Source organism: Oculina patagonica, chromosome 2 (assembly GCF_052425735.1).
Source record: "Oculina patagonica isolate OP01 chromosome 2, crgOcupat, whole genome shotgun sequence".
NCBI classification, from domain to species: domain Eukaryota; kingdom Metazoa; phylum Cnidaria; class Anthozoa; order Scleractinia; family Oculinidae; genus Oculina; species Oculina patagonica.
In genome coordinates this window covers 44,847,837-44,874,478 of record NC_135759.1, presented here as the reverse complement: position 1 = coordinate 44,874,478, position 26,642 = coordinate 44,847,837, and the positions used below count along the sequence as shown (strand labels likewise).

General features: G+C 36.5%; 1 protein-coding gene and 1 long non-coding RNA gene across 2 annotated transcripts; one reads left to right on the top strand and one right to left on the bottom strand.

Annotated features, from left to right (window-relative positions):
* Positions 1-2: 2 nt before the first annotated feature.
* On the top strand, positions 3-19,680 carry LOC144644850 (dymeclin-like). Its single transcript, XM_078504396.1, has 17 exons — positions 3-234; positions 1,605-1,657; positions 1,803-1,896; positions 2,125-2,306; positions 3,175-3,238; positions 4,847-4,972; positions 5,342-5,445; positions 7,163-7,336; positions 10,665-10,752; positions 10,876-10,978; positions 11,271-11,396; positions 12,118-12,231; positions 13,195-13,289; positions 13,682-13,787; positions 14,733-14,915; positions 15,556-15,672; positions 16,148-19,680. The coding sequence occupies exons 1-17, from the start codon at positions 95-97 to the stop codon at positions 16,304-16,306; spliced, it is 2,028 nt and encodes a 675-aa protein (XP_078360522.1). The 5' UTR covers positions 3-94; the 3' UTR covers positions 16,307-19,680.
* Positions 19,681-22,863: 3,183 nt separating this feature from the next.
* On the bottom strand, positions 22,864-25,617 carry LOC144642094 (uncharacterized). The gene is made up of 3 exons (XR_013568699.1): positions 25,326-25,617; positions 24,787-25,111; positions 22,864-23,232 (listed from the first exon to the last, which is right to left on the bottom strand). It is a non-coding gene; the product is annotated as an uncharacterized LOC144642094 (long non-coding RNA).
* Positions 25,618-26,642: the final 1,025 nt, after the last annotated feature.

Below are 26,642 nucleotides of genomic sequence, written 5' to 3'. Positions count from 1 at the left end.
TACCTTTGAAGAATTCGTGGCACTCGCGAAAAGAAGCTCAACTAAAAAATGCAGCTTTTTACAACACTTTGTTGTAGCTGAAGCTTGGCTTGAAATGGGGGCTAAACCCTCATCTATTAGCGACTTACAACATAACCCCGTGCTCCAAAAGTTTACTGGAGACACAGCGATCGGGGAAGAGGAAGAATTCTGGGAAGATATTCTGGCATTTTCATTTCAAGCTCCGTACAACAGGTAAACGCAATTAAACAATATTTGCGTATTAATCGCTTGCTTTTAAGTTTAAATTGATGTTTTTGCCACTAGATAAAACGTTAAATATCAACAGTTCCATTTAATAGATTTTTGTTTGGAGGGAAAGCATTCCCAAAGCTAGCTGGATGGCAGAAATGTCAGTGAAGGAGAGTAGTAAACGTTGCAATGGATGTAAACAGAAAGTTAATTAGACTTAAGCTTTGCTTTTATTTTTAGGGACAACATAGAATATCACTAAGCTTTATGTATCTGAGTTGTTGGTAATTACCGTTAAAGAAAAAAACACATTTAGCAGCCAGTACAACAGAATCAATTTCACAAACGACGCCTGTTTAGTTTCATGACTAATACGAGACAAAATTACAAGTATTTGATACTTACACCACTGCCAGTCACGAGATAGTTAAAAGATATATGTCATGTCTTTTCTTTGCCAGACAAAGGCCAATGGCATTCTGTGATATATGCTTGATCCAATTACTCTAAAAATATTAGCTTTACTTTTTATATTGTATGTACTATAATATTTATTAAATGATGCTAACTTGAGGACCAGAAGTTTTGATGCAGTGACTTGTATATAAATCTCTACTGAGGATTGAACTGACACTGGTGTACTTGTTCTACCAGGAGATTTTGTGATGATTATAGCAGAGATGCAAATCTAAAAAAATACCCAGGAGATCACCAATTTTGGATTTTTGAGATAACCCCCCAAAAAGTTAAAAAAACCAGTGAGAGAAAGTAAAAATTCAACATAAGATAAATACATAAATATAAAGAATTACATTTTTTAAACAATGTAATATTATACTTATATAGAAAGAAAAAATTACATGTAATGGTTGATTTAAATAGAATTTGTTATAGTCCATAAACTGAAAAAATACCCAAAAATTCCCCCCCCCCCCAAAAAAAAATGGACAAAATAGGTGCGAAATCATGTGCTGCAAACGCTTTCCCTTGTTTTTGTTATGATTCAATCTTTAAATTTGAATTTTGTTGTAGCTGTTGTGGTTTAAATTTATCTTTGGTTTAAATTTTGGTTTTCAATCCAGTTTGATGTTTATTTTTCAATGTCACATATCAGAATCTGAAACAATAGAAACTACAACATAGCCAATAAGAGAAAGAGAAATTTTATAAGTAGTTCTCCCTTGTCGGTCTGTACTATTACCAGTACATTCTCACATCAGTAGCTGGCTTTATCTCCTTTAAAAACATTTTATTTTTTTATGTACACCTGTTTGGTTGGGTTCAGAGCACACAAAGCTTGCCTCTAGGCATGTTAAGTATTAAAACATATTTTCAAAAAAAAAAAAATTAAAACATATTTTCTTTTTATTCAGTGCTGATGCTAGATTGTTGGAAGAAGCGACAGAGCCAATCTGTCAAAGGCTAGGTGCGTATATATCATCTAAAGACTTAGTTGTATTATGTAATACACATATTCAGAATATTTATTATTTACTCTTCAATCCTCTGTTATTTTACACAAGTTGGCAATGTTACTAGTATTTTATTATCTTTAACTTATTGATTTTCAGTTGGGAATAATTTGAAAACAAGCAATTTTGTGACCCTCATTAAAGTGTTTCTGAAAAGGATTCCTGGTTTAAAAGACAGTGCAAAGGGTGACGAGTGAGTATTGGTAATGACATACATGTGGTAGTTAGTAAATTTTCAATGAGAAACCCTTTTAAAGCATCGTTGTGAGTGGAAAAGTCCCATCGTTTTGTGCCAGGTAGTGGCACTGTCCTTTGTACTCGACTAGAAAATAATTTATCATGTAAACGCTTTCATTTTCCCTGATTCACCTTCTCATGTTTTGTACAGTTATTGTAATGTATTTTATTTTGTTTATTTCAGTGATGACTTCACCTGGGAAACATACAATGCCATCCTTCTTGTTCGCAGTTTTTCAAAGTATTTTATTGAGTTATTACCCAATGAAGAAGTGATAAGGCAGTTGGGTGGCTCTGTGACAGTGAAATCACAAGGTGATGAAGACATGCCGTCTGGTTTCACTGGTCAAGTACTACACTGTACAGGTGACTGTATATAACAAAAAATAATACCGGTAATAATAATAATAATCGAATGTTTATCCAGGATAGCCCTTCAGTACATGCGTACTGTTATCAACGGGGTCCTGCTAATTAAAAATTAAAAATTTAACAGTACTGAACTTGTTCTTCAAACCACACTGTCTAAAGAAACTCAGGAATTTGATTTTCTGAGTTTACAGACACAACTGTTTCAGCTTGAGTGTGGTTCTTGATTTATTTGTTTCTGCATCGAAGTTCCATACCATTTACAGTGCTGTTTGCTGTATTGTTGCCACTAGGCAAAGTTTTTGGTTTTTTGACAACTTTTTTATATCTCTCTGACACCTTTCTAATGGTTTTGGTTCAAACTTGCCAATTAAAATGCAAGAACCATCTGATAAGAGGTGGTCAGGAGTTGTCAAGTTCCACCTTTGCCGGGCTCCAACAATAATTATAATTGTCAATTCTGCCACCCTTACTTCTTGCATCTTGATTGGCTATAGATTTTAAAAAAGCATCAAAGTTGTCAAAAATTAATCAGAAACTTTGTCAAGTGGCAACAGTATGGAATGCAGTGAGTCAATATGCTAGATTACCAACTCAACATCAATGCCTTTCAATAAGTGAAGCTAGGTGTCACCTAAATGTGACACCTAGAATGACCTCACCTTTAGAATGACCTCATCCTATGATCTTGCTTACACAGTAATTTCATCTTTATAATCATGGCTTCATGTAAAGATCTGCAGATTTTAAGCAACACAGGTCGCTTGTTGAAAATATAGTGTTGGTGACTGCTCAGCAACTAAAAAAAACTTAAGGATTTTAATTGTCTTCAGGCAATCATGATTTTTTGTTATCATTTCTCCAGATTGTGGTATTATTGAGGATCTTATCTGTGGTCTTGTAGATGTTATTGTCAATGTGCCAGTCAGGTAGCATTTTAACTTGTATATTTGACTTGTATGGGTTATGCAGTGTTCTCCCCAGGATTTTTGGAAGGCCAGGGGGTACTCTCTCTAAGCCTGCTCCCAGGGTCTCTTCCCACCCCCCCCCCCACCCTCCTGAGCGACAGATGGGGGAACGAGGAGAGACCCTGACAAATTTATGTGTAAGAATCTTTCTGTGGCCTGAATAGAAAATTAATAAAGATTTCCAAACTTACGACTTACTTGTACATTGGTTACATTTTAACTGCAACATTGTGGTGATTTGTTTTTTCATGTTCTAATTTGAAACAAGTTGAATCAGGGAACATCAACCCAAACAGCACATCCTTGGCCTACTCTTTTGGGTCTTTGGTTATGTTTTCTACACAACTTGCATAACATACCACTGTCATTGCTAGTAGTCTTAAGCCACGGAATGTCCTTCAGCCAATGCAAGCTGGGTCAAAACCTGATTTTCCGTGTTTTGAATTAACAGATGTTGAGAGCTCCGACTCGGAACTTTGTACCCGACCGCATTACTTTCTATCTTCTGTCTCTTTTCCAGAGAAAAAAAAAATGAACTTATCTTACTTTGGGAAGCCTTTCTTTTCTTTTCTGGACCCGCTGCGTCTACTGGCTTGCCATTTTTGACACTCCTTTCACGAACGCGGGAATTTGGTTTAGTATTTCATGAATGACACCTTGATTCTGTGAAGTGTCCTTGTGTTTTCGGGACAATTTTAAGATGGCCGCCGTTCAACGAAACGAATGCATCACAGGTTTGAACATATTCATTTAAGGATAAATCACTTTAATAATTATAACAATTGTGAGAAAACACAGTAAAATATACACCAGGCAATGTTTCATCAACTTTATTAAGTGATTTCTCCTTTAGTTCTGGATAGGAACACCCATTTCCAAATCTCAAAAAAGCTTGCATTTGGATAAATCTTAAGTTTTAAGCCAGGCGGCAACGATTTTTCACCGAATCAAGCCAGGCGGCCCGCCTGGCCTAAAATACCTGGGGAGAACACTGTTATGGGTTATTTGGTATAATGGGCATACTAAAAATGATGTTTGACTATAAAATAAAATTATTTATTGTAATCAAATTAACATTGGTTGCCTCTAAGCATGAACATGTGATGTAATATATCAAACATGAGGGACAGTGTTTCATCAGGATATCCAAACACAGAGAAGAGAGTTGAAAATACGGCGCACTGCGGAGTATTTTTGACGAAATTTGAGGTGTTTGGATAGCCAATGGAACACAGTCTCAAGTGTTTGATATAAAATTACCTTCTCAAATGAAACAGAAACTACGGAGTAAGTCTGGCTGTTTTGGCTTGGTACATGAAGTTAGTCTTCCATAACAATCTGACTGGCATGACCGATGACAAGTTAATTATAACTAAAAATTGTTTTAAAACAAATAAATTGAATTGTATTTAATGATATCCTGTTGGTTACCTTTAAGCTGAATACAAAGCTGTATTTTTTATTTTATTTCTTTTTCATTTTTAATAAATTATACATGTACACATCCTATAAATAATAAGATACTATAAAATTATGAATCTAATAATTCAATGCTTTGTTTGTTGCTAGTGAGGTGACATATCCTATCCACGTTGAAGCCATCAACACTCTGCTAGTTATGTTATCAGTTCAAATGTTTGATCCTGGTGCTTCTCACAGTAGTATCTTCTATCAAGTTATCATGAAAGGAAAATGGTGAGAATCAAAGTTAACGGCCAACAGTATATTAAGTACCGGTAAATATAAATAAGTGAATCCACGTACAGCTTTTGAAGTCAAAAGACTGGGTTCAATTTTGTTTGTTATTTACAAGAACAGTTCTCTTTCTTCAGCATCAAATTTCAAGATAATTAATCAACACACTATTAATAATTTTTTTTGTGAAGTTTGAGTCACTGAGCCAGAGTACATTAAGTATTTTCCAACCCATTGCGTATTCCTATTATTGCTAAATTCCACTCTTGACTAATGGTTCCTGAAGGGAGTGTACAAAAATGATTATGTGCAGTTACTGTCAGTAATTATTTTTGTTAATTTACCTATTATATTGTCATTTGATTTCAGCAATTCAAGTGCAAATGATCTTGTCAGAGTTCTTTTGAAGAACTTTATCAAAAGAGAGAAAACTCCCCCAGAGCTCACAAGAGTTAGCAATGGAGGCTGGTTCTGTAAGTTCAAAATTAAAGGACTAGGTGTAATTTATTTATAAGTAGATATGAATTAAATGAAATGGCTAAAACTGCCTGAAAAACTGTAAAGTAAGTTTAGTTTTAGTTTTTAATAATAACCTACAAGCAAATTCATAACCCCACCATGGCACTGGAGGGGGTTGATGGACCCCCTTTAAGGTTTCCGTGAGGGATGAATGAATAGATTTTATAGATACTGAAAGTTTCAGCATCATAAGATAAATCCCGTTTTCAAAATTGGAAGGTGGTGGCATCCCCCTTTTTACGACTGAATTTTCAATGAAGGAGTGTAGTGGGTAGCCCGACTTCACTCACATGGTTGGTCGGTTTGTTGGTTGGTCCATCAGCTGTAAACATTCCTCGCATAACATAATTTTCTATTGCAAAGATAACGCCTGAATTTTCAACTACGATAAACAAGTTTATCCACCACATTAAGAGCCGCAAAAAGCGATGCACTGATCGATCTCTTTCGTACAGCGTTATTACTTTACGGATTTATACATGTAAATACCTTTATTCTCCAATGTATCACTGTTTTAAGCTAGGTTGGTTGGTCCATCAGCTGTAAACATTTTGATAAGAGAAGTAAGAGTGTAGCAAGGCGGCCGTAATAAGGCTATTTTTTAAGGTTTAACAAGGAAGACAAAAGCAAAGAAACAAAATACGGCTGAAAATTATGTGTGAAAGGTACTTGACCGCCGAAAAAGTGGACATTAAGAGCCGCAAAAGCGATGCAACATGCGATATTTGCATGCGTTACAGCTGCTTGTAACGCATGCATGAAACTGACACTCGCGCATTCATACTATACATAGAAGATTCCTCGCATAACATAATTTCCTATTGCAAAGATAACGCCGGAATTTTCAAATACGTTAAACAAGTTTATCTTCCACATTAAGAGCCGCAAAAGTGATGCACCGATCAATCTCTTTCGTATATATGTTCTGATATATTTGTTGTGGTTTAATTTTTTCTTTGGTTTAAAATTTTTCAAACCAGTTTGATTTTTATTTTTTATTGTCTTATGTTCATTAACATAATCTGAAACAAAGGGAAATAAAAATCAAACTGGTTTGAAAAATTTTAAACCAAAGAAAAAATTAAACCACAACATATTTATTTACAGCGTTATTACTTTACGGCTTACATGTAAATGCTTTTATTCTCCAATGTATACAGGAGCGATAGAATAAACAAACCATTTTAGTGCTGCGGGGTAAAAACAGAAAAAAAAGGAAAAAGGAACAGACACTTCTGGGTTTTGATATCACGACCTCTCGCCCTCCATCCTGAAACCTACACGACTGAGCTAATCCGACAATCTCAGTCACGTAAAATGAAAAAATCTTATATCAATGCAATAGGCATTGTGGGGTCAACCACCGATTGTCTGCAATTGTCACGCATGTTTGCTCGTTTTTTGCTTTTTAATTGCATCAAAGAAATGTTTGAACATCTGCCGCTCATATATATTCAAGATATGAAAACCAAACGTAAAACTTGGTGAAAAAAATTCAGTCGTGGCTCGAAGAGGCTTTGATTACATCCAAGGGTTAATAGATAGCTTTGCCACTAGTGGAAGGTACCTTATCTTTTTTTTAATGCAAGCGCAATTCAAATATAGACATCTCTTTTGGAAATTGCATTCTTTATGTCTTATTGTTTATTTATGTTTTTGTTTTTTTGTCAGCTGGTGTTTGGTCTTGGTTTGGTTCTCATAGTGCAGATGAAGATGATTCATCTCTTCTGGCAAATCAGAGCTCGTTACTGTTGCTTGTTCTTGTCAATCATTGCACACAGGACAAGAGAAAACTGAACCCTTACAGACATGCTCTGTTTTCCTTCACTAACAGAAGACTTAAAGGTGAGTTACACAAGATCTGCTAGAAGATAGAATAGCAATTATTCATATTCATTTCCAGCTGAAGTTTTTTGATGCAAGCTTTGCAAAATTTATGCAAGGGTAAACTGGCTATGTTTTCATGGTTTGGGGTGGAGAGTTAAATTGTACATTTGTAAAGTATAATTCAAATATTTATTTTGCACATTGAAAATGATTCATATAGATGGTTTACCATTACCTTTTAATTAATAAATTAAAGCAATTATACACTTTTCCCATTCATCTACATGTACATTGCATGGTACATAACGACACCGCGGCAGAACGCACTGCGCATGGGTGGAAAATTAACATCCGGTCAGTTTTTTATTTCCGGTTGCCTATGTCATCCAGTCGCATAAGTACAAAATTCCCCTTGCGCGAAGTTTAAACACAAAAAATAAGAAATAGCAAAGAAACATAAGGAAAAGAATGGTCTCTTTCAAAAGTTTATTTATTTTTGTAGCTTCATACTTTTGCACCATAGGGTTTCCCCCGGGGGGGGGGGGGGACTCGCATATGAAAGTGACGGGGATGCTCGTCGTCTCGCTTAGGGGTGTAAATTTCGGACTTTTGATCTCGCTTAGGGTGTTCCGGGAAAAAACGCCCAAAACGCCAATATTTTTAGCCATAAGGGTCTCGTTAAGGGTTACACACGAAGAAATATACAAATATAAACTCCATTCTTAGTTTTTTGGTATCTTTTAGGGGTCAAAAAGGCTTGAGACACACCCAGATTGGTCTCTTTTAGGGGTTCTTTTCAAAATTTCCGACGAGCATCCCCGTCCCTTTAATATGGGAGTCCCCCCCCGGGGGTTTCCGGTGAAACTGGCAAGTAAAACTCCGCCTTCTGCCTTGTGTGAAAGATAAGCTTAAACTTAAGCTTATTAAAGCTCATCTACTGCTCAAATTCAGAATCAAAACCTTAGTGAATCCACGACTTACCTTTTCTAAATCTATCGAGTATTAGACGAGTAGACGCATGCGTATCGAGTATAGTTTCGGTCATATTTAGCTTGTAATCCACGAAGACAGCAGATTAAAACACCGCAATTTACGAAACAAAACAACAAAACGTAGGCAATGATTGACCTTGAACGGAAAGCGTGACGAGTGTCGACGAGTGAAGCCCGTTGAGTGACTGCAAAGATGACCGGAAGTGCTCATTACAACTCCACCGCGCTTTGAATGTGTACCTCAAATTTTGAGGTTATTAAGCATTCATATATTCAAGCTATTGTTTAAACTCATTGCCTATTCATTCCGATGTATTTGCCGACAAGCCGGCAAGCTTCCGAAGATCGCGAAGAGCGCAACATCTTTGATGTAGGTGAGAAGTATTTCTTTTGTTCACAGACTGAAAAATATCTCCAGGGAATCTGCTCGACTGATTTTATTTTCTATCACTTTCAATGCGTGGAAATGTAATTCATTTACTTAGAGCGAGTGGACGCGCGCAAAGATAAACAAAGCAAGCTCGCGTACTAAAGTATATTTTCTTTTTATCGAATGAAAATATTTTTGATGCAAACAAAGCAAGGAATTGTGTAAAAAGGAACACCACATACAAATTAAACAGGAACCTTTAATCAGTGTACACTTGCCTTTGTTGTTTGGAATATTTTATTCGATCGGCCGTGGTTTTTGCGTGACTATAGTGACATTTAGACGAGTGACATGATTATGCAACACAGCACGTTTATTTAAGCGACTCAGTCGAATCGAGACTGAACAAATGCGTTTCGTTTCAATTACTAAATAATTGTTTAACGTAAATCAAAAGTTTGGCGTGACACACAATATTGTTAAGCGAAGATTATATTTAGTAAGCTTAACAATTGTCGGCGAAAAATATTAAAACTTGACGCGCGTGCAGCACGGTTTCACATTACAAGGCTAGGAAAATTAAACGCTTAAAGAGTTTCCTGTGTTCACAAAACTATAAATCAATGTTTAACGCGCATTTTTGTGCGGAAAAATAAAAAATCAAATCAAATCCATTGTTTGTTTTTTATTCTGCGGGATACATACTTCATAGACGGCACGGGATATACGAAAACGCTAAACTTTAAAAAACAAAGTGATCACTCAGCTTAGATAGACTATAGAGAACTGTCCTTGATTAAAATCTCTTTAATTTATGTGCACTAAAAACGCTTCGAATAAAATACCAACAACAGAAGGAAGCGCTTAACTCTATAAAAAGCGATTTTGGAGCTATCTGGGCATAAACAATTATCAACATGTGTCAGAATTTGGATACGCATAATTAACTTTGTAAATCGAGCCCGCCGCTACGCGCTCGACGAAACAAAACTAAAATCGCCTACAACGATCAAAATAGCTCGTTCAAGATCTCTTTTTAAAGCTCTCAACAAGCTCTTTATTTTTTAACAAATATAAAAGCGAAAAATACATCGCGAAAGACTGCAATCTGCAAAATGTCTGTAGTGGTTATCGGAAGTTCAATCACAACTCAACAACAAAAGGATACGTTCACAACTTCATTCGCTCAAGGAAGGTTATGCGCTATTGTTACACTCTTTTGAAGTTACTTGGGCGGCTTCTTCCAAAATATCTCACCTTTTTAGAAACGAATAAAACCGAAGTTGTGCGACACAGTTTCGGCAGCTACCGAAACTTATACCCAAAGGAATAAACGGAGCCTTCAGACTACAATTTCCAGCGGTATTGCTCATTTCAGAAAGACACATTTAAAGCACGGTGAAGTTGTAATGTAAATTCAGCGCATGCGTAGACGTTCTGCCGCGGTGTCGTACATAACTTGGTAAGGCACCTAGTTTGTGAAATCTGGATTAAGCCCAGATGTGGCCTCAGAAAAAATCATTGAATAATAATAATGATGATGATGATGATGATGATAATAATGGTATAAAAAAAACTTTAATTATTAAAATCTTCTGTGATAATTATCGGTGGTGCAAAACTAATAATAATAATAAAATTACTAAATTATAATAATAATTGTTAATTTTTTAATAATTAAGTATTAATTACATTAATTTATATTTATAAATTAATTATTACAATAATAATTATTATAACTATAGATTATAATGATTATAAGTAATAATCATTACTTTATTTATTATACAATAATTATAATAATAATTGCAAACTTATCCTTCTAATAGAGAATATATAGTATTTTTCATCACCTAGCATTTAACTCTATTGTGAGGATTTAAGATCTAATAATGCTTTTACTTTATGTACATAAAAAGTAGTTATAAAACATGATTATACCACTTATAGTACTGCAAACTTTTTGTTATTTTTTTTTTATCAGAAAATGCAGCAGCAGATGACAATTCAGAGCAAGAAGGGAATCCTTCTTTTACTGTTCACATAGGAATGCTATTCACTGCAGTCTGCAGGTTGGTAAATAATGATGTTGATATTTTTCTTGCTTGCTTGCCCACCTGCATACTGTAGAGTTATTTCAGAAAGGTAAGGAAAATCTAGAAATTACTCATGAATTCAATGCTTTTTGCTTACAGAGACTTGCACAAAGATCAAACAACACTTCTGCTGTATTTATTACTGCATCGGAATCCCAATGTGGCATCTTTTATCCTTTCAAGGACAGATATTGATAATTTGGTAAGTGCTATTAGTTTGCATTTTCCAAAATAAGACAGAAATGTTATTTACAGTAGCTATACATTCCAATTAGTGTTGCAGTAGAACTTACTAGATTCCTACTCAACATGGTGTCTTCTTTTAAGTTATGACCTGTGGAAATGGCTAGTACTTGTTTGTCTGTTGTTTGAAGCCACAAAAAATAGCAAACTAAATGTACATTGTATATGTAGTTATAAATTAAAAAAGAAATAAAATTAATTCAATCACTGAAGAGTTGCTCATATATTTGTTTGTTTTTGTGTGTTGCCAGGTGATGCCAATTCTTAAGCTACTATACAATGCAGATGATCATAATGCTCATCATATTTATATGTCACTTATTATCCTGTTAATACTGAGCCAGGATGAAAACTTCAACAAGTCTGTGCACGAACTGGTATGATTTTCATTTTATAAACTATCATTCATAGTTCAGCCACTCCGGCAGCTGCAATGAGTTTAACTTAAGTTAACTAACTCCTAGGTTGACTTTTACCTACATCTGTTTTAAAAAAAACCGTTATATGTTGATTTAAGAAAATGAGTTCAGACCCCAACCACTGTCAAGACACTCTATTTTTAACAGAAATTCTTTTCTTCTTTTGGGATAATTTATTACGAAGTGCTATAAAAAAAAAAACAACAGAGTAACTACAAGTCCATAGAAAATCAGCCATTCCAAAGGGGGGGGGGGTATCCTTTGGAGCCTTACGCTGCACACAGTTTAAGCCATCATGGGATGATCATGTAATCTTCCACTAATTCTGGATATCCTGCCAAATTTGTAAATAAAGTCATCTAAGACTTTGAAACATGAGTGGCACAAAGAACCCCCTGAACCACTTCACTATATGTGAGTACTTAGATACCTCTGAGAGTGAGCAGGAACTTGAAATCTCTTAAAAGCAAACAAAGCTGTTGTTTTTCAGTTAAAGTTTCTCTTTATATTATGGTTCTTTTGTATAAAGGATGGTGAAATAAACCCTTTATGAAATTGACAAGACTTGAAGCATCAATTTCCTATTATTTAGCATTCTCATTTTTTCTGCCGACTGTATTTTAGGTTTAAAGGTTTCTAATCGTCCATATTTTACGTAAATTTTGCTGTTTGGTTTCAGGTTATCCCTTCTATCCCGTGGTACACAGAAAGAGTCATTACAAATATTACCTTGGGGGGTCTACTGGTGTTAGTTGTGCTTAGAACAATACAGTATAATATGACAAAGATGAGAGTAAGTACATACTTAAGGTACATCGGCCCCTTGTTTGAATATTATGGACACTGTTAATGCAATGTCATTGTTTACAGGTTTATTTCTCTCAGGAAACATCGAACCACCTCTGCTAGCAGGGTAGAGGTTATTGGTTGTTTTGTATTTCATTTGTTATTAGAGCGGTTTTCACTTGACTGTCGAAAATAATTCACGTTTGCTTTGGTTAAATTGCATTACTATGCTTTGTGATTGGTTTAAAATACTCGCCACCACCTTTTCTGTCAAACAAAAGTAAAACCAAACATGACCAATTGTGACTGGAAAAATTGCATTGGTTTTCCCGCGCTTCGTGACGACCACATGTATTTACTTCAAGTTTTGATTGGTCAGATCCACTAGTCAGATTGTCTGTGTTGTTTGTGATAGGCCAGAGTGATTACTTTGTTTTTGGTTTTGGTTTTACGACACTCAACTGCTCTAATACTGTATTTTTTTCAATATTCAGTCATCGTTTTATTATTCAAATAGCGCACCCACCACTTGTATGTCAAGTTGCGGTAACTTAATTTTTTTTTTTTTTTTTTTTATTCGCCTGTTTTTTTAATTAAATTTTTTGAAGGGAAGAGAAAAACAAAAATATATTAAGTAAAAGTACCGAGTATTTGTTTGAACTGATATGATAGTTGATATTTGTAGTTAATCGGGATCATGTGCAGTTTTGAAAAAACTTCCCAAGTAGCCGCGACGAAACTTATTGACCAATCAGAAATTCGAACATTATCACGTGAGCCTGTTGACATCAGAATGTAACTTACGTTGACTTAGTAGTATCCTGGTCAAAATCCACAGAAATAAAGAATGCTTGATGCTAAGAGACAAATCATTGGAATTTGGGCAAAAAAAAAAAAAAACAGCTGTACTTGTTTCTCCCGAATCAGAAACAAACGTAAACACGAATGTAACACAAAACTTTTATTTCAGGACAAATATCTGCACACCAACTGCCTGGCGACATTGGCAAACATGTCTTCACAGTTCCACGCGCTGCATCCCTATGTCACACAGAGAATAGTCAGGTACCACACCTTTGTCTTTTGATCAACTGAAAAATCTCATAAATGCTTTTCATACACTTTTTGTAATTCACCTTGAAGAAAAAAAAAACAGCCAAGATTGCTGTGTTCTCGTACTTTAGGTATAACAGTTAGCTGGATACCCTTAAATACACTGTTCTCCTTTTGCGAAGGAAAGTTTTCAGGATTTTGCCTCAACAGAACATTTATGGATTTTTCTAACCGACATTTGCAAGAATACAGATTCTATCAGTACAGCTTGTCTGATTTTTTCTTTAGTGTTCAAATCGTTGTCCCTTGCTCACTAATTTTAGTGCCGTTGATTTCATTATGCTTTCCACATTTTTGTTTTCTTTATGTTTTCTTACTCCATGGTATTTGTTTTACTTGCTTAGTTTGTATGCGCTGCTTTCAAAGAAGCACGCCAAGGTGACGGAGCTAATAAAACAAGCTGAAAGTAATTCACAAGAGAATGCCGAGGGAAAACAAAACAGCGACCATGTAAGTAGCACGTCAACTTTCTGGCGTAACGCTTTAAGGCGAGTGAGTATTATTAATAGTACAATTTGGATACAACAAACAAATTTCAAAAAACTGTCAGTCTGCAAAGACGTTGACTGAATAACACATCATCACGACATGCACCGCTCATCTTGAAAGATTTGGCCTGCGTGATTTTTCATTTTTTTCGCTATGATCCATCTCGAACTTGACCAGTCAAGTTAACCATCTTAGTTTTTTTTTTTGGTGTCTTATTGTTAAATTTGTGTTTTACCTCCTAACAAAACCCCCGATCGCATTTGAATTTTCCTATACATGTTGGACAAGTGGTAATTTGTATTGATTTCCTAGAATCACGGTTTTTGTTAATGCCTAAGTTAGTTGCTGGAGCATCTTGAAGTGGAAAACCCATTTTATACCAGTTTCCTTGAATTGGCCCAATTCAAGGAAACTAGTGATAGTACTCTGAAGGTCAATTGCTAAACGGATTGAGTTTTCGGTTCATTGTTTCACAGCATTAAAAATGTGGAGCTATTCTGGCGCTGAAGCGAAAAAAGGTTAACGCCCTGGCTCCGAGTTTTAAAACTGAGCCGATTAGGATTACTTGTTATCCTGGTTAAATGTATTATTTAATAAATCAGCTAATTTAAAGTGCTAATGTTGAACCATCCGTGGGTGTGCACCCTTGGAGCCAGAAAAAGTGTTTTCACTTTTCGGAGGCGTTTGCTTATGTCAGGTTAAATTGTAGTGTTTGTATGTGGCTTGGACAATGACTAAGTGTTCGCTAATGGAAGGTGTCTGTTTGCGGAATGATTCGAATGTATTAATTTAATCCTGTTTAAAATAATTCTATCATGCACTTATTAAGTAACATCCCTTTCTGTTTGAGAGATGATCATGTGTCAGGTTATCTTGTTATAACTTGGTTCGTGTGTTTACATTCAGCTGTCCGATCTGGCGATTCTAGAAGAAGTGATCAGAATGGTGCTAGAGATAATCAATTCCTGTGTCACGAACACTCTTCATCATAATCCCAACCTGGTGTACACCTTACTTCACAGAAGAGAACTGTTTGCACAGTTCAGGACTCATCCACTTTTTCACGATATTATACAAAATATAGACACGGTAAGTTGCCAATCAGGTCTTGTATTGTTAGTACTAGGTAAGGCCGATAAATTAGGAGAAAGTAGAACGCCTAATCTGGTGCTAACTGCGTATTTTTAACCTTGGTAGAACGAATGATTACAAGTAAAATATTACTGTGTTTCACATTTTTTCAATTTACAGAATTGAACCTCAGCCCGGAAAGGGCGTTCTCGCAGGAAATAATCAGGCGTCCACTTTATTCGCCGGCGCCTGAAAAAACATAACGCCCAATAGCAGGCTGCAATGCCGGCCAATAGAGATTAGCTTTAGCCAGTGGCTAACTGTCGGCAAGCTCGCTATCTGATTGGCTAGACATGTGCTTTCTATCGACCAAGGCCATCAGAGTGCGCTTGGATTTTCGTAGATATTTTCCGAAAGTATTTGAATAAAAAACACATGGAGTGTGATAAAGCAGACAGTTCACAGAACAGCATAATCAAAGTGCGCAAAGCCAAGCTTAAGGCACATTGAATACGCAGTGTTGCAGTCAAGGCGATAATCTCATTTTTACCTATATCTAACACATTAGCCTTTTACAGTAATTACAGTACACACGTTATGTATTTGCTTATGATGATAAAGTGGGAGAGATACTAATTGCTTCTGTTCCCATTTTCAGGTGCTGGCATTTTTCAGTGCGCGCCTGGAACAGCACCCTGATCAGACTCTGTCGGTCGGTGTGGTTTTAGATGTTATTAAGCAGGGAACTCTTCAGTGGCCGAGAGATAGATTAAAGGTAACTAGTGTATAGTCTCGTACAAACGAAATAAACGCGTGTTCTAAGGCCCTCTTAAATAATTATGTTAAATATTTGTTTTCAAATTAACACCCCTACTCCTACTCCTAAATTATTTTTAACTGAATGCTTGGGGAAATCGGATATAGCCTCATGACATTTCTAAGCTAATCACAAATTAATTGTCAACCCCTGGTATCTACAGGTTTTAAACTGACAAGTGCCCTGTATCCAATAAACGCCCTTCCCTTCGGTTGCAGAAATGTGAAAAGCGCCCACATCATTACAGCACCTATTAAGGGCCTTAGGTATACGGGTCTTTTACTACCATGCATATCAGGGTCCTTCTCATCTGTCAACCATACATAAAAGTTCCCTTCATTTTTACAAAGGGCCCATTTTTTCCAAGAAGTTCAATTTCACCAAAAAGAAAGTTAACTAATCCATTGGGCACCGTTGTTTGTTATCTCTGCAGAAATTTCCTGAGTTAAAATTCAAATACGTGGAGGAGGAACAGCCGGAGGAGTTTTTTATTCCGTATGTTTGGTCGCTTGTTTACAAATCATCGACACTCTACTGGAATCCAGATCACATTCAGCTGTTTCACCCCCAGTCCGAGGAGACTGGATCTTAGAAAACCAATTCAAATACGGCGCGGCGGGAACGCACCAGTAGGTCTTGCAATAAACCGGTTTTCATAAGGGCCATTGTAACAACAAACTAGTTGTGTTCTCGCTGAAGTGTGTCACTGGGCGCATTCCTAATCTTAAGGGGCACTGTCACGAGCTTTTCTTGAAAAATTCAAGAACCTAAAGACTTGTGGAAACCTACAAATAGTGGTCCAGTTTTGTTAAAAATTACAATGCCAATGTAAAGAAGCTATAAACAAGTGATATTGTTGTGATGCCATAAGGAACTTTAAAGCTCAACTTGAAAAAGTTAGGCTGACTTTTTCAAGTTCTGCCCTTGTGGCCTGGAAAAACAGCTAAAAACTAATGAAGGCTCCTCTCTTCCTTCAACAACAATTTACTTTATATCTTCATCTTGATGATCTAGACGCGTATTTCGTGTACGAGCGAGAGTATATCGCCAATTTTAGTCCTTTTTACTGAAAAGCAGAAAAATCCCCGTGACAGAGTATCCCTTTAACAGTACTGAAAAGGTTATTTGATGGACTCCATTGATTCAGGGTTTCTTTTAGAACTTTATAAAGTTGTTCTTTCAAATCAACCCGAAAACAGGAGATTCAATTTATGCGACCTAGTTGCCCTCAGCAGAACACAACATGGACGTTTTAGAACGAATGTTAGCTTAAACATGCTCTTTTGACATAATCCAGCGAGGAATCCAAACTTGACCGTATATAATGAGATTAAGGAGCGCCTTTCTAATTTATTTAGAAGTTAATTATTGAGTGTTTACGTCTGCCGAGCTCTGGTAATTTGTGTATAGATCGCGTGCGATGTGCTCTAACCAAACAAAAAAAAAATGTTCTCTTGTCAATCAGTGAGAACAAGAATGTGACCGTTTTTCTTTAGTTCCTTACTGTCTTTGTAGCCATGTATTGTAGTTAGTTTGGATTTTGGTGCTGTTTTCTAACGACAGCCTTGACGAAAGCAATTATAAGCCAATAAAACAAATACGCGTAATTAGTGACAGGCGTGGGAAAATGCACATGAGGCAGATCACGATTGTTAAAAAAATGAAATATTTGCGCTTATTGGAAAGAGCTTGCGCATGATTTTTTCAAACCAGTTTCTATAAAGCTTAGCAGACAAAACTATTCACCGTGAAAATCGCTCCAATTACAGACTGAAACTGTCCAAAACAAAAGTACAAAATTTGTCCGTCTAATTTTTACGGGTCACTCAGCATACCTCCTCGAGGTAGGATCGTGCCTGTTTTGTAACTAACAAAGTTTTAGCGAGTCAGAAAAATTAATTAAATACAAAACGAGACAAGGAAGTCGATTCACGCCAAGATTAGTGATAAATCTTTAGAGCTTACAAGATAAGTGGGAATTCATAGGAGAATTAACCAGAGTTAAATTTCAGAAAAGCCTTTTTTTATCCACTTCGCAAAAGACTTTTAAGAAGCCGCTGTTTACTTTACTGAGGGATTCAGACAGCTTATTAGGCAGACGTGCACATAGTTTAGGCCACTTTTTGGAATAAATTTGTATGCCGCAAAAAATAACTTTTCTATTAGTATAAGAATGGGTTCATTAAGCTTTGAAAAAGGTCGATATACCCTTTATATTCATAACAGTAGTACTTACATGTATATGTACAGGGAATTAGTAAATTTATTGGTACAAAATAATCTTCACTATTTGTAAAAGTACTAGAAGATAATTTACAGCTGACGTTTAGGCTGAAAAGGAATAATACATGTAAGTTATTCTGATCAATTACAGAGGTATTACATTGTAATGTACGATCCAACACGGATAGGTTGGGTCATAAGTTATATATCATCAGTTTTGGATAAATTTGCGCAATTTGATATGCTGATCAGAAATATTAAAATTATTTAACGTAATTAAATAACCTCTTAAAAATTACTTTGGGAATACTTATATAGCTAAGGGGAAGTAAACTTTGCCACACTTTAAATGTTTCGATTAATCGTTTGAAGGCTTTTTGTTGGTTTTCTAGATATCTTAATCAATCAAATTGCAAAGCTATCGCACGTGAAGTAGCAATTGATCTGTGTTGAGTGTCCCCCCTTCCCCCCCCCCCCCTCCCAAAAGCCAACATAAAGATGTCAAATTTAATCGAAAGTGTTGGTTTCTTTAGAGCAGTTTTCAATTGAGTGTCGTAAAACCAAAACCAAAGTAATTACTTCGGCCAATCACAAAGGACACAGATAATCCAGTGAACCAATCAAAACTCGAAGCAAATACATGTAGCCGGCACGAAGCGCGGGAAAACGTGCGCGGGCGAGTCACGAGATTGGTTATGGTTTTAGTTCTGATTGGCTGAGAAAGTGACGCGAGATTTTCAAGCCAATCACTAAGCGTAGTAATGCAAAACCAAAGCAAACGCAAATTACTTTCGACACTCAAGTGAAACCGCTCTAATAGAGTAATATAAATCACATTGCAGAACTTAAGACTTGCATAAAAATTGTTAAGGGTAACATAAAAAGATATTTATATTTAATAATGATTTTAACTTACAAATGGTATTTAGCCAAATCTTTCTACTAAGGGCTACTGCATATTGAATTTATATTACCTCACATTAAGAGATACCGTATTTTAAAGCTCTGGCGAGTCATATAGTTTTAAATAGCATGTGCGGAAGGGTTTTGGTATTAATTTTTGCAGTGATTTAAAATTTGCCGGCGCCTGAGGTTTACCGCCGACAAAGCTGTGACATACTGTTATCAACTCTGTTTCTTACAAAAGGTAGACCAACGTAGGGATTTTTAAACAGCCTTCTTTGTTCAAGCTGAAAAATTGTCGACGTTGTGTAGGGGTGTAGCAATGAATGCCTCGGGTTCCATAGCGATACCTTACTCTTCATACAGACTTGGTTAAAATGTATTCCTTCAATTACGAATGTTATATTTAGTAAAACAGTAAACATTCTGGGCAACTGGCAGTGTTAGTTGTCGCGAGGTATGAAGAGTATGGAATTTTGTTGCAATCCGCTTGAAACCTAACCGCTATTCATTTGCAGACTTCCGACTGCTAAGACCCAGACCGTCGATTAATATAGACTAATCGCAGAAAATCCGCTCTATATATAGACCAATTAACAACTCAACGTATTTACTACGTGCAAAAGCAACTGCTTACATAAACTTGATTTAATTTAATTTGATTTGCTGTGTTCTCCGTTGCGGTAGGAACAAAAAACCAAGGTGAAGTAAGTTATGGTCTGTTTTTATAATCAAGGCTATTAATGTGCTGCTAATTCAATGTATTTTGTTTTAGCATTGTACAAATCTTATTGTATGAAACAGCAAAAATAAAGTGGCATTTTGCCAAACCTAGTTTAATTTACAGGAGTTCTTTTACTAACAACTTCTTTTAATAAGTTCTTAAAATGTGATGGTATCGCAAGGTGTACGCCTGCTAGTTTCTATCTTCTCCTTACTTGTCTGGTTAACAATGTCTCGTTACTGCAAGGAGAATAAGGAGCTGATCACTGTTGGTCATTTTATATCAACGAGTTTTTTTCGGAATTATTTTTCTGTGGCATAGAACACGAAAGTTCTCCCAGGGACATTTCAAGGTCTTAATCTTGTTGCAACTGTTTCACCTAACTTGGTTAAACATTTCGAGCGCTATCAGATCAGATCACTGGTCAGATATTTTTTTTATTAAATTACCGTTATTGGGTCCTGGTTTCATGATAGTTATCCTTAGTAGGTTTGTCTACAAATGAAAGGTATGTCGTGTATGAATGGGTCGGAACTCTCAGAATGGACTAAACCCTAAAAAAATTGAGAGCTGCTGTATGCTGTCTGTAGGGCAATAGCAATTGGCGATATGATATCAGTAGAACTGAAGCATTCTGCGCATTGCAGAATCGCTTTTAGTTGATTCAAATGAAATATTTCACTGTCCCGGTTCCTCGGAAGACTGCCTGTCGAGTCTGATATCAAATTGCAGCCGGTCAAATAACCTTAGTACTGTTTATTAGAGGTACCTTGAGATAACTGATTGCCGTTAAGAGCACTCGAGTGGCTCATGAGAACATTTACTTGGACTGCTCGTGATCCAATTACTCTGACGCGCTCTTTAATTTAATCTGCTACAAGACAACACGAAACAGACACAAGGCAGTTAGAGCTGAGAGCCATTCCTAGACAAAAAAGAAACCTTTAAGGGTGGCTACGTATTCAACAACCTGTTTAAGACCTCGAGATTCCATCACAGCTAGCCACTGTAAAACCTGTCAAACAGTTATAAATGAACAACATGAGATACTTTTCCATAGATCATTTTCCACTGATGAAGGGACAGAAGTCCCGAAACGTCTGGATTTATTTACAAAAATTAGCGCATAAACGAAACTCTAACTTTATTATGTGATCAACAGACTGCGCTACACAGTTTTTAAACAATATTTTGACAATATTGTGATCTTATTATGAGATACTTATGTCGTCAGAAAAATAGTTGCCATGACAACGTTGAACGTTGCCAAGTTTGGTAAAATGTACTTCATTGGGAAATAAGTAAAAAGTGAAAGTATGCAGATATGCTTTGGATAAATCAGCAAACGACATTTTTACTATAATTATTTGTGTTGTAAGGGTCTAGCGCGAACTGACTTTTTTTTATAAACTGAGATGGCACTGAGCACCTTCACCAGATTTTTTGGTTGCCTTGGTAACTAATTTTGACAACGTCAGTTAGTTGCCATTTTGTTAGAAGGTACAATCTATGAAGTTTAATGCTAAACGTTCTTCGTTCCTTCTGAGGTAGCTGTGATGGAATACTAAAGTAGGGGCGTACGTCCTCAGGGGGGTCTGTTTGTCGTCTCCTTAGCCGTAATTAGCCGTAATTGGGTCGTCACGCACCGCCCCTCGAGAAGTGTTGCGTGACGAGCCCAAACAACTGCTGCGAGACTATCGTGTCGATTTGACTTTTAAGCCGAAAATTAATGCGGAAATAAATTGTCGGTCACAATTTCATTTCAAAAACGCGCAAACAGATCTCAAACTCAGCGTAGTGCAAAAACTAGACCGCTTCAGTTGGTACACCAATGAACTGCGATGTGGAGTTTTTTAATCGTATTGTTAGCTTCAGTGTTGTAGCACCTCTCGAAAGCTTGCAATTCTACTGGTCCTCTAGTGTAGCAGTTTCTACTACTTTGGGCGGCTAGAGCCATTGTTCCTGTTGTTTGTTTTATTGTTCTCTTGGTGGGTGGCGAGCCATTCTTGTGAGAAATTGCGAGAGGTGCGGGGCTGCATTTATGAATGTCATGAAATTTGAAGGGCAATTCTACAGATGAGGCATGCATAGCATGATCTCAAATAGAAAGGAGTATGTGCCTGGTTACTTAGTAAGGTTCCAGGCTCCAGTCAGCGAACTTTTCGACTGGCATTTGTGCTTAAAAATGCCTTGCAACCCTTAAATATCAGCATTAAGTGCTCGATCGATTCTCGATCTTTGTCAACATACTTTGAAAGTCCTTTAATTCCTCGCCATTGAATAAATTGAAATTTCGTGACTCCACTTTGAAATGACAAGGTAGTCGCATCGTGATGCCTTATCATGTCCACCCCGAGTCTGTCTCTTTTTTCTCCAGCCAAAACACTCTTATTTGTATTACAACACAGCTTGATTTTCTATTAATAGCGAACAAATAGTTAAAAACTTTCTACATGCAACACGGAAGCGAACTACAGGAGACCAAAAAGAGCTTGAAACACATTATTTACAAAAACGGTTTAAAAAAAGGGACAAATTGCAACCCCCATTATTCAGTGCGGCGCGTAACCAGAACTGGATATATGATTTCCTGTCATCTGATTGGCTCACTCACTGACCAAAATATTGTTCTGATCGCGAAAGGACTAAGCTCTAGTGGGTTGGTAAGCAAATATGACGTCGGCCCTCGAGCTCCATGAAAGAATATAATAGCAATAGAATCCCGATTTAACCCACGTTGTATTGAACCTCGGTAAAACTCAAACCAGTGGTTGGTTTCCTTGGATTTACGTTACGTATTTAAACGCTTCAATTTAACGCACGCTTACTCGAATCAATTTTCGTTTCCTCTTGAGTTCGATAAGTCAAGATTCCACCGCCGCACTGCGCTGAACTTATCAAATAGTACAAAGGATTTTTTGCACGAGATCTCGTTCTCAAGTTCGCCACATACAAAGATAATTCAGCCTTAAAAATGAGGCTGTTTCAAGTGAAGTCTGATGCAAGTGAATATATTTTTTCATCAGGCTTTTATGACAGTTGAAGTATTGGCCAGTATTGTAGTACACTCTCGTTTTCATTTCCGATCATTTTAAATCTCCCTCCTGTTTAATGTGTACTAGCGGGAATTAAATCAAACTCGACTCTTAGTGCATACAATCCAGATCGTTTAGGTCTTTTCTGTGTCATATGCAATGTTCTAATAATCACTAAAAACATATAGTCTTTAAAAATGTTCCAGGTACATGTATGTACAAAAGTTCTAATACTTCAATTGTTCAGGATTATCCTAATTACAATTGTATATTGAGAAAAGTTCACACTGAGGTGATAAATGTAAATATTAGTATCATTCGGTTCCAAAAATGTTCTGCCACTACAGTTTTCAATTAATCCCGTCACAAAATCCAGTATCCAGTATTATTTGGATTTTAACAGCCCTATATCAGGGTATCTTTCTTTGCTGCTGCCTCAGGAACTTCAATCACTTTTCTGTTTATACTCAAAATTTTGCAGTGTTTGTATTTTGTGTGAAAGCAGGGTTGAAACAAGCATTTATGGTAACTTGAAAAAAGCATTCAACACCACTCATTCAAAAGTTATTTTATTATGTTCCTGATCATATCATAACTTCCTTTTTTCCTCTTTTAAAGCTTTCTTGCAATGACCTGGAAAAAATAGTATAATTTTAGCAAATGCAATGAGAGCAGCTCAACTCATATAATTATTTATTTCCCTTTACATATATTAGCTATCACTGAGAATTGAAAATGATTCTGTCAGCATTTGCATACTGCCAAGTCTGTGGATTGCAGCTAGGGCAAGACTCCCAAACAATATTCTCCCACATATTTCTCCACAACCACTAAGATTTCAGGATATGAGGCCAAGGCCTGAATTGAAAAGATGATAGCCTCATTTGTTGAATCAAGCTTTCACTATATTTCAGTGCTAAATACCATGTGAACCCCCCCCCCATATTTTTTGAATAGCAAGAGATAATAAAATTTGTGAACAATTTTTATTGACATTTATACCATGGGTATATATACATATACAAGGTAAAAAAGATTTTGTTACAGCAGTCCAGTTTCTCCCCATACCCTAATCATGTCCACCTTAATTGTGAAGTGGCAAGTTTCACTTTTTATCTTTTTTCATCCATAGTAAAAAATCTGTTCTTCTCAGCAATGATTCAAAAGATAAATTAAGGATCATATGGTCGATAGCTAAGCAGTTAAATTAGGGGAGATCAGCTTCGGATATAAGGTTATTATAATTACCATAGATGCTCTCAAATTTGAAATTCTTAATTTTTAGTGCAAGAAATGCTAACATGAATTTTAAATTTAGTCAGTCACCCTAAACTTAACAAGCAAGATATACCCATGAACAATTACGTAAATACTACAAAAATACCAGAAATGAAAATAAATATTATATGAGTCTTATACGTCAATGTGTCATGAGTGCATGATTCAAAATAAAGTCTGCGTGCAAGCCTAGTGGCCCACACAGCCAGAGCTTATTCCGGTTTCTGTAGCATTTAGCGACTAGGAGTATTTTACTCCCCATGGATGGGATGCTAGTCTATCACAAGGATACCCCTGACAGTAAATTCACCAGTAACCATTTATACATCTGGGTGGGAGAGGCACGTTTCTTGCCCAAGAACAAAATGTAGTGCCCTGGCCGGGCCCCGAACCTGGACTGCTTAATCTAGAGTCCAGCATGCTAGCCATTAATGGGCCACTGCACCTCCCACAAATAATAAATTATATAAGAGAAGTTATTTGAAAAAGCCAGTGCAACCATAACTAACAAATAAAACCTAACCACATGCAAATGATTTGGAGTGCTTCTAAGGTAATTTGTACTCAGGCAAAAATTATTGTGGTTCAATAGGTTATAACTAACTTTGTGTGAAAATCACTTTTCTACTGATTTGACTCATTGACTCAGACTCATCTGACTCATAAAACAGGGGTAAAAACAGGGGACATTGCCTGACCGCAATGTCCAGACCCATGCGGCACAGACAAAATAACTTGCAAACTGGTTGAACAAAAAAAAAAACAGCAATAACAGTATGCAGAGTTGTTTTATTTTCTGCTGTGATTTATGTCACAAAGACAATTAATTATTTGCATTGTTTTCAGCCAGGTATAAGCTTACTATTTTTTTTACCCATGGGTCTGATACATGTACAAATAAAAACCTACCTTATTTTCATCCACCAGTAAAAGATGAAATTGATGCTTTTGACCATAGCTAGTTGAGGGACTTGACTTCTATTAGTTGTACAACTAATATGTAATGTTGAGCAGGTTTTAATAAGCTCAAATCAGGATTGACTGCAAGCTGAATACACTTTCTTCGGGTGAACATCTTTGGTGTCTTACTCACTCAACATCGATGTCAAAAAACTCCAAAATTTCGTTTCAAACCGCTGTCTTAAAGCAGTTCTGGACCATTTTTCACTATGATAAGGTTTTCTTACACAACCGGCATCTTTTCTTCACGAAAGCGATGTGCTTTTCCGACAGACTGCAAAAGAACATTAAACGAACATGGCATAAGCAGTCCAGTCGATGTATCACTTTACAAATAACGCACATGGCGCGACACAAAGTTGTATCTTCAAAACCACAGCACTATGTGAATAAGTCTTGCACTACAACGAAAATAGTACGAAATCAAAGCAAATTGTATACAGATTCTTAAAATAATTTTTCCAAAGATGGAAAAAATTGCTACGCACCTTTTATCTTTAGATGTTTGATGCTTGGTCAAGCAGCCTCATGCTATCGAATGCTCCGAAAATCAGTATTTTTTCCTCTAGAACTCAAAGAACACGTGAAAAGACGCCATTTTCTCACACTCGTCTGTTACCTTGTTGTTCAAAGGCTACGTTCCCAAAGTACTGTGGGACATGGGTACTTCAGCGCGTATACAGGACCTAAAAACTCTACCACTATACTGTCCCTTGAAGCGGGCGCCATTTTGAAAAAAATATGACGTCATCAGATATCCAGTTCTGGTTACGCGCCGCAGTGTTATTTTCTGTATGCTATGCAAACATGAAAAGTTATTTGACGCATATCAGACCTGACACAAAGATAAGCAAAAGGGGCGGACAACAAAATGCACATTATTCCATAAAAAAGCGGTCGAATATTAATATCTTTTCGAGTTGATGTCGCATTCGAAGGGTTTAAAAGTCGCATATTGGTCCAGAACTCGAAAACGGAAAAACATCGTTTTTAACTCATGCATCCGTAAAAGTACAAACCACTGTAATTTACTAACCCACAACACACAAAAAGTAGTTGTTAATGCAAATATAAAAACTGTAAATGATCCATTATGATTGTGTGTTTATAATGGTCATGATGACAGCGTTTACACGAACTGTCCAGAAGACTGATGTTCGGGTGCTTTCGGAAATCATCGGAAGACTGACTTCTGTTATCACTTCGGCAATCGTGACGCTACATAGGAAAATGGACCAAAATTGACCCGTCTAGGCAAAGCTCGAATTAATACACTGGTCAACAACGTTATGCCGGCATCTCTGCATACTGAACCACAGCAGACCTAGGTTCAAGTTTGAATTGCTTCGCATGCCATGTAAAAGAAAAAAGAAAGAAAGAAACATCAGATATTTCAGAAGAATGATTCATCCGATCTGAGATTATTAAACACTAAATTTTCGGTGGCCTCTGTCCACCTTCATCAGAGTATTGAAAAATGAGTTCGTTATAATATTAGCGCGCGCTAGTCATGTTTGAATACGCCATCCAATTTTTAATTCCTTAACAATGGAGTGTAAGCGCGCGGAAGGGGTTTCCTTTCGTTAACCGCATCAGAAACATCAGATACGTAAAATGTAATATTTTTACTCAGCATTCGTTGATGTAGTGAGATTTGTACTATTTTGCGGTGATCACTGTTTGGAAGACGCCGGGGGGGGGGGGGGTACTCCCCATAATGGCCTATACGGGGAGGCTCCGCCCGAAAGGGGTACCTTTTTCAGGCTCCAGGTATATAAAAGGGGAGGAATTTCACAAGTTTAGAT

Bases quoted from the DNA above. Each gene is read 5' to 3' on its own strand.
- LOC144644850 (XM_078504396.1), top strand. From the start codon at position 95: ATGGGGGCTAAACCCTCATCTATTAGCGACTTACAACATAACCCCGTG. The intron at 5,446-7,162 runs GTAAGTTCAAAA...TTTTTTTGTCAG, and splicing joins TAGCAATGGAGGCTGGTTCT to CTGGTGTTTGGTCTTGGTTT. The intron at 15,673-16,147 runs GTAACTAGTGTA...TTATCTCTGCAG, and splicing joins GGCCGAGAGATAGATTAAAG to AAATTTCCTGAGTTAAAATT.